The 13,342-nt window shown below is 49.4% G+C and overlaps 1 protein-coding gene across 1 annotated transcript; it reads left to right on the top strand.

Annotated features, from left to right (window-relative positions):
• Window positions 1-438: 438 nt before the first annotated feature.
• Window positions 439-723, top strand: si:ch73-256g18.2 (small integral membrane protein 36). The gene has a single exon (XM_068058732.1). The coding sequence runs from the start codon at window positions 439-441 to the stop codon at window positions 718-720; it is 282 nt and encodes a 93-aa protein (XP_067914833.1). The 3' UTR covers window positions 721-723.
• Window positions 724-13,342: the final 12,619 nt, after the last annotated feature.

Below are 13,342 nucleotides of genomic sequence, written 5' to 3'. Positions count from 1 at the left end.
CTATCACTCCTACTCCTTATACAAGTCATCAAAACCTAACATTCCCACTGTAAGCTGTTAGTAGCTAGAAGATCGGAGGACGAGCGCCTCCCATTTGTTCAGCAGTAATACATCCCCTAAAACACTATCAAACAAATGGCCACAATCTCCTTAATGATGGTTGATGTACTTTCTCTGTATGACACGAATGTTTGAAATCCATCTATCCTGACTTTTCAGCCCACATCAATCAGATTGCTGTTTGTTGATGATATCCTAGATTGAAGGGACTTAAGTTATTAAAGTGAGCAGTTTTAAACCCTTCTGTTCAAGCTCTGACTCAGAGATTAATGATATTTTTATCACAAAGCCAGCCTGCTCACTTCAGCTCTTGAAAACGCAATGACTTCTCAGACTTACCATGTTCTCGTATGGAGCACTGAAACACAGGGGGAATAAATGGAGTTTTATCTGGAGATTGACCCTGTAACTTTGAACCTGATTATACTCGTGGCAAGTTACGTGATTCTGCTCTTGGTTTTCCTTATTTCGTGTGTTTTGTATGATTGCAGAGGTAAGGACCCCAGTAAGGAATATGATCCAGAGATGGACCAACCCATCCAGTCTCCAATCCAGTTGGTGGTGATGCAAAACACAGTGGATGCTCGCTGCATTAACAACGAACCCACCAACGCAGAGCAGAAGAAAGAGCTACCAGGGTCACGAAGCACTTTGGTCTAGAAGAGGGCTGTCGGGAGACTCAGAGTTGCCACTCTGCTTCGTACTGTGATGATGATCAACTTCTATTTTAACACCCCATGGCTGTCCAGGTGAGTCTGTGATGCAGTCTGAAGTTTTGAAAGAAAGATTTACCTTCATACACCAACTTTTTGCACTTCAAAGCACTTCACATAAAATTAATTACTTTGAAATGCAAATTTGGCAGCCATTTGTACAGAGCAAGAGCTCACAAACAACATTGAAATTTATGTACAGTTAATGGTTTTTCTGTTGAGTTGACCGAGGGAGGGACGGTGATCAGGGTCCAGGAGAATTCTGCACTCTTCTTTGAATACTGTCATAGATTTTCAATTCATTTGATTCACAGTAACAGGCAAATCAGGCTATGGTTTAACATTTCCTCCAAAAGACAGAACCTTTGACAATGCAACACAGTCCCAGTACTACTTAAATATCAGGCTATATTATTTACTCAAGCCCATGAAAGCACAACCATCTCAGATGTGAGTGTTGCCAATTAAATCAAGATGACAAAGGTTCTTGTGATACCTTAAAGTTAATATCATTCTTTTAACTTTTTTCCCAACACCCCTTTAACATAAAAGAGCGGGTCAAGGAACTGCACAGAGCTTTAAGGAAAAACAAGTGCAAAGCCAAATGAACAAAAGATTGGAAAGGGGCAACCAAAAACTTAGTAAAGAGATTGGTTTGAAGGAAATTCTTAAAGGAGGAGAGGAAGGTGAAATGGTTGAAGGGTTTAAAGTAGGAATTCTCAAGTGTTGGACACAGGTGGCTGAAGCCTTGGAACAACAGAAGGGGCAGATGAAGGGGAGGCCAAAGGAATGGAGAGGTCGGTTGGGGGTTTGCCGATAGGGAAGAGACAGATAGGGAAGAGACAGATAGGGAAGAGACAGCCAATAAAAGGGATTGAAACACAGAGTTGGAATTTAAAATTTGAAGCCTCGGTGGACTGAGAGCCAATGTACCTGAGAAATGTCATGACTGATGGGCAAGCAGAACTTGGTGTAGGATATAATACAGGGAGCAGAGTTTTGGAGGACCTTAAGTTTACAGAGGTTTGAGGATGGGAGACCAGCCAAGAAAGTACTGGAATAATCAAGTCTGAGGATGGCATGGATGAAGGATTCACCAACAGATGGGCTGAGATAAGAGAAAAACATGTAATGCACAGAGATGAAAGTAGGCAGGCATTTTGATGAAGAGGATCTGCAATCTCAAGTTCAGTTCAGGAGTAAATGGGATGCTGAGGTTACAAACATTCAGGTTCAACCTCAGAGTGGTTGGGAAAAGGGATGAAGTCAGTGGCAAGGATGATGAGGTGAAGATGATGGTTTTAGACTAGGATTAGCTGCAGGAAATTGAGGCTCATCTGGCACTGATAGCACAAATGCAGTGGGGCTGTTGATGGAGGCAATGGAGAAGCAAAGCTGAATGTCAACAGTGTGAATGTGCAAGCTAGCCCTGTGTCTGCTGGTGAGGTCACAGACAGGCAGCATATACAGGAGGAAGCTGAGGGAACCAAGAATGGATCCTTTGAGGACTCTGACGGTGAGGGAAGCAGTAGAAAGAGAAGCCATTGGTAGAGATACTCTGGTTACAATTGTATAGGTAAGTATGTAACCAAACAGCCCGACAGTGCTGGTGAATAGAGGAGAATAGTTGGAGCAGAATGGTTGGAGGAGGATGGTGTGGTCAACTGTGTCAAAAACCACAGCAAATTCAAGAAGAATGGTGAGGAATAATGCAGCACAGCCATAGGGAATGTCATTTACAATTTTAGTTCAGTGTATTTTGGCACTCTAAGAGGAGTTGAAACTTGATTGAATGGATACAGACAGGGAGTTGCACAGCCAAAGGACTTTGGAAAGGAAAGGGAATTTGCGTTCAGACATGGTCGCAGGTGGATTTTTAAGCATGGGAGGAGGCATGATGAAAGAAGTTTCAAAATGGAAGGGGACAATGCCTGAAAGGAAATCATTTACACTGTTAGCGAGAATGGGAGCCAGAAAGGGAAGCAGGGTGATCAGGAGTTTGGTGGGAATAGCCCACTGCTCCCCATCCAGTTTCCTCACAACCATTCCTGAATCTACTGACTGTTTCCAGGTTCACAGAGGCAAGGTGCCCTCTGTATTTTAGTGTGAGAGTCAAATCAGTGATTGATGGGACAGTGTAGAGGGAGATTTACTCTGTATCTAACCCCGTGCTGTACCTGTCCTGGGAGTGTTTGATGGGACAGTGTAGAGGGAGCTTTACTCTGTATCTAACCCCCGTGCTGTGCCTGTCCTGGGAGTGTTTGATGGGGACAGTGTAGAGGGAGCTTTACTCTGTATCTAACCCCAGTTTTTTTTATACCCCAGGCCCCTTTTATATTTTTCACATCGAGGGGGCCTTTATTCCTAAGGCCCCCTTTATATACATTTTAAATAAGTAACTTTATTAATATCGAACCAGTTTCACGTCCGCACCCTTCCCCACCTTCTAGAGGGCAGCGCGGATGGACTGGATGACCAGCGCCATCGGCCGAGCGCCAGCTGAACTTTATTGTGGCAACCCCTGCATGCTGTGAGGGAAGTCCCGGAGTTCTGCAGTGGGGATGAGAGGAGACTCGGTGGGAGGCAAGAGGGAGTCCACTACCTCACTGGCAATGGATTCAAGGTCATCCACCGTGCCCCACACCAGTCGCCATCCTCCTCCATCACCGCCAGCGATCGACACACCCACTGCACACTTTGGGGTAGACGTCCCAGCCACGCCAGCTTGTTCCGCCTCCGTCACGATCCCACCCCTAGGATCAGTGGCGGTGGAGTTCTGTCTGGGTTCAACTATTGGGCAGGAGCCTATGGGCGCCAGCGGTTCAGGAACCCCCTCCAGCTCTGTCCCAGGCCAGTGAGTGGCCTAGGGGAGATGGTAGTTCCTGACTCCGGAAATCCAGCTGGAGCTGGGGCCGGAGGCAGAGAGAGGAGGCCATCTCCTGCTCCACCAGCGCCCACAGACCCAGCAGATGGGTAATTACGCAAATTGCATTCTGGGTCGGGCACATCCTGGGCGACAGCACCAGGCTGCTGGTCGGGTTGACCCTCACAGGTCTCGTCTCCATCCAGGACACCCAACCCAGTGGCAGATGGAATATTTTCTCCCGGTGGGTCCACAGGCTCCCCCACCATTGGTGGGTCCCCCACGTTGGGAGTTGCTGACATTACAGGTGCATCTCCCCCACTTCCGTTCTAAGGGGCAGAGGATTCCCGCCCAGGGCTTTTGACCCTCATGGTGCTGGCAGTGGGGGGAGCCCGAGGACCCATGCCAGGAAATGGGCCCTGCAGCTCATGGCCCTCTTCCGAGGAGGGACATCTCCTCCTCTTATTGCGGGAAGGGCGCGGAGGCTCAGAGACCTCCAGGTCGGTAGAGGCCTCTGCTTCTCCCTCCACCACCACTGCCCAGATGTCTTGGGCCCGAGCTCAGCCGCGGAGCAGGTGGGCTCCCCTAGATCAGCCGTAGGGCTGAGCTCAGGCTCAGGACTTTTTTCCGTATGTAGGGAGCACGCCTTCAGGTGTTTTCCTTTGCCCCACGTCTTCCTTCCACCCGGACAGGTCCCCATCAAAGGCCGTGAAAACCACAGCCTCTGGAACTGCCTGAGCAGCAGTTGTTGCAGGTGTCGGAGGAGTAGGGGGAGGTGCAGCATCACCACCCTGAGCCACCAAAGTGGAGTTGGCGGCCCGGAGGCTGGGGCTGCTCTTATGAACATGCCCCACCCTCTTACAGGCAGGGCACCGCGCCCCATCTGAGGTCCAGAGAGGCGGTAGGCTGCCCCCTGGAACTCCACATCAAATTGGCCTTCCGTGACCTCCTCCCACACCAGCTGCATAAAGAGCTGGCAGTGGAAGGAGTATACGTGCTGGAGGCTGTTCTCCGGAAGACCGAGCGGGACTGGGGTAAGCCCTGTCTTTACCTCCCCAAGATGGTGCAGGTGGAGGAGGAGGAGCTCACCAGCAATGAAGGGCAGGACATTTGATAGCATGATCTGATGCGCATTGGCCCCCAGAGGGTCCACCAGCAGGAAAGCACCCCCCACAGGGAGCCCCTTACTCAGGGCCAGGGACACCGCCTGCCCGGTCTTCAGGAAGAATACAGCCTTCCCATACATCTTCGAGAATGCAACAATGGCCAAGGGGCCAACAACCTCAGCCATTGCCTTTACGCAGGCCTCAATGAACATTATAGGGTGGGGATAACTCTTTCCCCCATGGCTGGATGTTATTAATTTAAAAAGGTGACGGACCACATAGACAGCCACATAGGCTGCAGCTGCATCGACAGGACGAGTCCCAGAATCACTCGTCCTCCAGCAGCCGGTTGTTAAAGTGCCAGTACGTGGACCCCGCCCAGTGCGGAGCGGAGTGAACTCCGCCCACACCACGTGGTGGTTCGAGCACAGCACCAGCTGTATAGAGGCCGCTGAGACGCGGGAGACATACACCTGCGAAATGTAGAGGCGGTCAATTTGGAACCCTCCTCCTCCAGGCCTCCAGGTGAAGGTGCTGGAGTCGGGTTGGAGATTCCGCCAGACGTCCACCAAGTCGAGTGAGCTGATCAGTTCCCTCAACTTCTCCACCGAGGCTTGCCGGGCTGGGGACCGGAGCGATCCCCCACCTCGAGGGTACAGTTAAAAGCTCCCCCCAGGGATGATGCACTCACCGCTATTGATAGAGCTCAAAAGAGCGGACACTTCTTTAAAGCACACTTGCAACGCGCCGGGTCTGGGCGCGTACTCGTTCACAAAGTAGAGAAGCACGCTACCCAGGTAAATGGCGAGGTGGAGCAAGTGGCCCGGCACTAGCTCCTTGACCCTCAAAATCTCTGGCTGAAACGTCGGGGCCAACAAGATAGCTACCCCTCTGGAAATAGGGGTGAGGTGACACATGTAGACCCCACCCTGCCACTCCAGGAGCCAGGTGGCTTCGTCTCCTGGAACGGTGTGGGTTTCCTGCAGAAAGCTCACCGCGTATCTCCCTTCCCTGAGGACTGAGAGATTGTGAAATCTGTGGAGAGACCCCCTGCTGCCGTTGATGCTGAGGCTGGCTATGGTTATCCATGTTTTTTTTATTTATTCATGGGATGTCGGCGTTGCTGGCCAGGCCAGTATTTATTTCCCATCCCTAATTGCCCTTGAGAAGGTGGTGGTGAGCTGCCTTCTTGAACCGCTGAGGTCAGTATGGGGTAGGTACACCCACAGTGCTGTTAGGAAGGGAGTTCCAGGATATTGACCCAGCGACAGTGAAGGAATGGCAATATAGTTCCAAGTCAGGATGGTGTGTGACTTGGAGGGGAACTTGCAGGTGGTGGTGTTCCCATGTATTTGCTGCCCTTGTCCTTCTAGTTGGTAGAGGTCGTGGGTTTGGAAGGTGCTGTCTAAGGAGCCTTGGTGCATTGCTGCAGTGCATCTTGTAGATGGTACACACTGCTGCCACTGTGCATCAGTGGTGGAGGGAGTGAATGTTTGTGGATGGGGTGCCAATCAAGCGGGCTGCTTTGTCCTGGATGGTGTCGAGCTTCTTGAGTGATGTTGGAGCTGCACCCATCCAGGAAAGTGGAGAGTATTCCATCACACTCCTGACTTGTGCCTTGTAGATGGTGGACAGGCTTTGGGGAGTCAGGAGGTGAGTTACTCGCCGCAGGACTCCTAGCCTCTGACCTGTTCTTGTAGCCACGGTATTTATATGGCTACTCCAGTTCAGTTTCTGGCCAATGGTAGCCCCTCGGATGTTGATAGTGGGAGATTCAGCGATGGTAATGCCATTGAATGTCATGGGGAGATGGTTAGATTCTCTCTTGTTGGAGATGGTCATTGTCTGGCACTTGTGTGGCGCGAATGTTACTTGCCACTTATCAGACCAAGCCTGAATATTGTCCAGGTCTTACTGCATTTCTACACGGACTGCTTCAGTATCTGAGGAGTTGCGAACGGTGCTGAACATTGTACAATCATCAGTGAACATCCCCATTTCTGACCTTATGATTGAAGGAAGGTCATTGATGAAGCAGCTGAAGATGATTGGGCCTAGGACCTTTGTCAAAAGTACTTTGATCCCATCACCGACACCTTACTGTGAGGAGGGAGTGAAAGTGCACCTCGCCTTCCACTCTCCCAGAAAACCATTGAGGAACACTTTAAACCGGCGCCTCTCAATCATTTTCCCACCCGCACCCTCCCCCACCTTCTTGAGGGCGGCACGGATGGACTGGATGATCAGCACCAGATTTGACCACTGGCCAAGGGCCAGCTGAACTTTATTGTGGCAACCCCTGCATGCCGTGAGGGAGTCCCAGAGTTCCGCCGTGGGGATGAGAGGAGACCCGGTGGGAGGCATGAGGGAGTCCACCGCCTCATTGGCGATGGATTCAAGCTCGTCCTTTGTGCCCCACACTGAGTCCCCATCCTTCTCCGGGTTGTCACCGCCAGTGGCCGACACACTCACCACACACTGTGGGTCGGACGTCAAGGCTACACCAGCTGGTCCTGCCTCCGTCACCATCTCACCCCCAGGATCGATGGCGGAGGAGTCCTCACTGGGTTCTTCTGTGGAACTGCAGCCTATGGGCGCCAGCGGCTCAGGATTCCCCTCCACCTCCATCCCCAGGCCAATGAGTGGCCCATGGGAGATGGAAGTTCCTGACTCCGAAATCCAGCCAGAGCCAAGACCAGAGGCGGAGAGAGGAGGCCATCTCCCACTCCGCCAGTGCCAATAGACCCAGCAGATGGGGAATTATGCAATTTGGCCTCAGGGTCGGATACATCCTGGGCGGCAGCATCAAGACACCTGACCCCTCGGCCAAAGGAGAGACTTCTCCCATGGGGTCCACAGGTTCCCCCACAACAGGCAAGCCCTCTCCCTCCTCATTTGGAGTTGCCAAATTTACAAGGGCTTTCCCCACTCCATCCTGAGGGATAGAGAGCTTCCGCTTCGGGCTTGAAGCCCTGATGGTGTTGGTGGTGGGGGAAGCCTGAGGACCCGTGCCAGGAGTTGGCCCCTGCAACTCCTGGCACTCTTCAGAGGAGGGGCGCCTCCTCCTCTTATTTCAGGAGGGGCGTGGAGGCTCAGAGACTTCTATATCAATAGAAGCCTCTGCTTCAGCCCCCAAAGCCCCCGGCCCAGATTCCTTGGGCCCATGCTCAGCCGCGGGGCACATGGGCTCCCCTGGATTGGGCCTAGAGCTAAGCTCAGGTTGTCCTGTTACATCCAGGGGGGTGTACCTTTGGGTGTTTTGCTTTGTGCTGCATCTTCTTTTCACCTGGATGGGTCTCCCCCTCCCCACCGGAGGCCATGAAAACCATGGCCTCCAGAACCACCTGAGCGGTAGTTGTTACTGGAGTCGCAGAGTAGAGGGAGGTGCAGTGGCGCCACCCAGGGCCACCAAGGTGGAGTTGGCGGCTGGGAGGTTGGGGCAATTTTTACGAACGTTCCCCACCCCCTTGCAGGCAGGGCACCACGCCCCGTCCAAGGTCCAGTAGACGAGGCAGGCCACCCCGGAACTCCACATTGAAGTGGCCCTCCAAGACCTCCTCCTGTGCCAGCTGCATAAAGAGCTGGTGGCGGAAGGAGTACACATGTGGAGGCTGTTCTCCTAAAGACTGAGCGAGACTGGGGTGATCCCCGACCTTACATTGCCCAGTTGGTGCAGATGGGGAAGCAGGAGCTCACTGGGAATAAAGGGCGGGGCGTTTGAAAGCATGATCCGATGCGCAGTGGCCCCCAGAGGGTCCACCGGCAGGAAGGTCCCTCCCATAGTGAGCCCCTTACTCAGGGCCAGGGACACAGCCTGCTTGGTCTCCAGGAAGAATACAGCCTTTCCATACAGCTTTGAGGCTGCAACAATGGTCGAGGGGCCGACAACCTCAGCTATTGCCTTTACGCAGGCCTCAATGGACATGTTGGGGTGGGGATAGCTCTTCACCCCATGGCTGGATGTTATTCAGTTAAAAGGTGACGGGACCACATGGGCAGCCACAGAGGCTGCAACTGCATAGGTAGTAGAGGGCCCCGCCACTGGTGACGAAGGACTTGTCATGGGTCCAAGAGCTAAACCCACCCCAAATTCTAGGCTTACAAATCGAACAAAATGAAAGGTTTACAAGAGATACTGAAAACAAACAAATAACAGGTTAGGGGAGGGGTTGAGGGTATAGAGGAGAGGGAACAACAGGCTGCAAGGGATAACTTACTTTCCGGAGGTGGTGCACTTTAAACAGTCTTTGTCGGCACTCTTGGTCTTCCAGTCTCCTGGTTGGGGGAGGTGTCTTCACCTGAGTCAGCTGAAGCTGCCCAGGCGCTAGCTATCCCCTTCTGTCTCTTTAGCCGGGCAGTTTCAGCTGACCCAGGCTGGGCAATTGGGGTGGGGAGGGAGCTTCCCTGTGTGCTTGTTGCAGCAGCAGATTCCTACAGAATTGTCAGCCTCACCCCTTATTGTTCCGGCCACTTGTTCCTCCCCCAACAGTCCAAAGCCATGCAAACCTCTGGTGTTCAGCACCCACCTCCAAACAAAGCCTTGTTTCCAAAATAAAGTCTCTTTCTTCACTGTAAAGGTAATTGTTTTCCAAGCTTTCCCTCTGCTCAGTGTAGCTCCTCTCTCCACCTCTGCAACCTCCAGCTGCTACCAGCACTGTCAGCTGAGGCTTGTTGCTGCAATCAGCACTCAGCACCTACAATCAAGCAACAGCCAATCCCATGTTGTAGCTGCCGTGGTAGTGTTTGATGGGACAGTGTAGAGGGAGCTTTACTCTGTATCTAATCCCCTTGCTGTCCCTGTCCTGGGAGTGTTTGATGGGGACAGTGTAGAGGGAGCTTTACTCTGTAGCTGACTAGTGCTGCCCCTGACCTGGAAGGTATTGAGTAAATACCATGAAGAAACATTTACATTGTATATATTCCATGTTGTGACTTAACCAAGGGTGCTATACATTGAGACCTAATGCATGAGGTGAAACGTGCTCCATTTGCAGCTGTGTCAGCCACCTTCTCACTCAGTGCAAAATTTTTGCCAAAAATTCAAAAGTAACAAGGACAAATAAAGGTGTCAGCATAAACTGCTCCTGTTTAATATCTTAAGGCACTCTTGAAATATAACAGCAGAATGGCCTGCAGCAAGTACAAGTACTGAATTTCTAAATGATGAAGCAATCTATACACTTTAATTAAATAAATTCAAATAACTCTGACTCACTAAAAAAAAAATCAAAAGGGGCATTTGTTACATTAAAGGGGAGTGTGAGAACACAAGAGCATAAGAAATAGTCATCAGGAGTAGGCCATACAGCCCATATCTCTGCTTTAAGCATGCTCAATGACTGAGCTTCCACAGCCCTCTGGAGTAGAGAATTCCAAAGATTCACAATCCTGAGTAAAGAAATTTCTCCTCATCTCTGTCCTAAGTGGCTTCCTCCTTAGTCATAGCATCACAGAATTGTTACAGTGCAGGAGGAGGCCATTCAGCCCATCGTCTCTGCACTGGCTCTCTGAAAGAGCAACTCCCTCAGTTCCACTCCCCTGCCTTCTCCCCATAACCCTGCACATTCTTCCTTTTCAAAAAGCAATCCAATTCCCTTTTGAATGCTTCAATTGAACCTGCTTCCACCACGTTCTCAGGCAGCGCATTCCAGACCTTAACCACTCGCTGTGTGAAAAAGTTTTTCATGTCACTTTTTTTTCTTTTGCCAATTACCTTAATTCTGTGCCCTCTCGTTCTCCATCCTTTCACGAGTGGGAACAGTTTCTCTCTATCTACTCTGTCCAGACCCCTCATGATTTTGAATACCTCTATCAAATCACCTCTCAGCCTTCTCTTCTCCAAGGAAAACAGTCCTAACTTTTCCAATCTATCTTCATAACTGAAATTCCTCATCCCTGGAACCGTTCTCGTGAATCTTTTCTGTACTCTCTCCAATGCCTTCACATCTTTCCTAAAGTGCGGCGCCCAGAACTGGACACAATACTCCAGCTGAGGCTGAACTAGTGTCTTATACAAGTTCAACATAATGTCCTCACTCTTGTACTCTGTACCTCTATTAATAAAGCCCAGGATGCTTTATTAACTGCTCTCTCAACCTGTCCTGCCACCTTTAATGACTTATGCACATATACACCCAGGTCCCTCTTCTCCTGCACCCCCTTTAGAATTGTACCCTTTATTCTATATTGTCTCTCCATGTTCTTCCTACCAAAATGAATCACTTCACATTCTCTGCATTGAATTTCATCTGCCACCTGTCTGCCCATTCCACCAACTTGTCTATGTCCTTCTGAAGTTCTCCACTATCCTCCTCACAGTTCAGAACTTATTTTGAAATTGTGTACCCTGGTTCTAGACTCCCCAACCCGGAGAAACATCTTACCTGCATCTACCCTTCTATCCCTTTAAGTATTTTGTAGGTTTCAATGAGATCATCTCTCATTCTTAGAAACTCTAGAGAATACAGACCCAGTTTCCCCAATCTTTCTTCATAGGACAGTCCTGTCATCCTGGGAACAAGTCTGGTGAACTTTCATTGCATTCCCTCTATGGCAATAATATCCTTCCTAAGGTAAGGGGACCAAAACTGCACACAGTACTCCAGGTGCAGTCTAACCAAGGTTCTATACAATTGAAGCAAGACTTCACTACTCCTGTACTCAAATCCTCTTGTGATAAAGGCTAACATACCATTAGCCTTCCTAATTGCTTGCTGCACCTGCATGTTAGCTTTCAGTGACTTATTGACAAGGGCACCCAGGTCCCTTTGTATACTTTCTAATCTCTTACCATTTAAGAAATACTCTGCACATCTATTCCTCCTACCAAAGTGGATAACCTCACATTTTTTCCACATTATATTCCATCTGCCATGTTCTTGCCCACTCACTAAGTCTGTCCAAATCCCCCTGAAGCCACTTTGCATCTTCCTCACAAAACACATTCCCACCTAGTTTTGTGTTATCCGCGAGCTTGGAAATATTACATTTGATCCCCACATCCAAATCATTGATATATATTGTGAACAGCTGGGGCCAAGTACTGATCCTTGTGGTACCCCACTACTCACAACCTGCCAACATGAGAATGACCCGTTTATTCCTACTGTTTTTGGCATGTTAACCAATCTTTAATCCATGCCAGTATATTACCTCCTATCCTATGTGCTTTAATTTTGCTAACCAACCTCCTGTGGGGGATTTTATCAAAAGACTTCTGAAACTCCAAGTGTACTACGTCCATTGACTCCCCTTTATCAATTTTGTTAGTAACATCTCAAAAAACCCCAAACAGGTCCGTCAAACATGATTTCCCATTCATAAATCCACGTTGACTATGTCCAATCAGATCATTATTATCCAAGTGTCCATTTATCACATCCTTTAGAATAGATTCTATAATTTTCCCTACTGATGTAGGGCTAAGAGGTCTGTAATTCCCTGTTTTCTCTCTCCCTCCCTTCTTAAATAGTGGGGTGACATTTGCTACCTTCCAATCTGCAGGAACCATTCCAGAATGAATAGAATTTTGGAAGATGATCACCAATGCATCCCAGTGGATCTTTTACAATGAGATTACTAACTAATCCTGCTAATCATTGTGTTAATCATTGCACAATACCACGTCTAAAATAGCTTTATCCCAAGTTGGTTCCACAATATATTATTCCAGGAAACAGTCATGAAAACATTCTACAAACTCATCTTCCAGACTACCTTTGCCAATTTGAAGATTAAAGTCCCCCACAATTATTACATTGCCTTTATTACAAGCTCCAATTATTTCCTACTTAATGCTCTGTCCAATGGTATAACTACTCTTTTAGGGGGCCTAGAAACAACTCCCACCACTGTTTTCTGACCCTGGTTATTCCTAATTTCCACCCATACTGATTCTACTTCATGATCTTCTGAGCCAGGTTCCTTTCTCACTGCTGTCCTTATCTCATTCTTTACTATCAGGGCTACTCTTCATCCTATTCCATTCTGTCTGTCTTTTTGATGTGTACCCTAGAATTTTTTTTCCCAACCCTGGTCATCTTGTAACCTTGGGTTGAATTTTACCAGCCATCTAGGCACGGGCTGGGAGGCAGGGCTTAAAATGCTGAGGCAAGGCATGGGTGGGGGTGGGGGGGGGGGAAGGGGCTGAATACCTGTCACCTTCCAAACACCATGGAATTTTACTGGGATGAGGAAGGTCGAGGATGGCCTTCCCTCCGTTTTAGTGGCCATTTCAGGGTCTCTCCCGCTGCCACTAGCATTTTACCATCCAAGACAAGGCGCAAATACCTTCCCCTTTTATGGCATCCCCATCATTGAGACTCCACGTATAAACATTTCGGGGTTAGCAGTGACTAGATGATGAACCAGACAAGCTATATCAACCATGGTTAAAAGAGCAGTGCAATGATTGTGTTATTGGTGACAGGTTGCTCACCTCCTGACCCCTCTAAGGCTTTCTACTACTATAATGCATATGATGGAATACTTGCCCGAGGATTCAAGGAACAACACTCATCTAGGACAAAGCAGTTACCTGATAAACACCCCTGCCTCTCAACTCCTTACCCACCCTTCCACCAGTCCTGCTCTGTGGTTAC

Source organism: Heterodontus francisci, chromosome 26, assembly GCF_036365525.1.
Source record: "Heterodontus francisci isolate sHetFra1 chromosome 26, sHetFra1.hap1, whole genome shotgun sequence".
In the NCBI taxonomy this organism is placed as follows: domain Eukaryota; kingdom Metazoa; phylum Chordata; class Chondrichthyes; order Heterodontiformes; family Heterodontidae; genus Heterodontus; species Heterodontus francisci.
The sequence above is the reverse complement of the archived record's forward strand: the minus strand, read 5'-3'. Positions and strand labels throughout refer to the sequence as shown.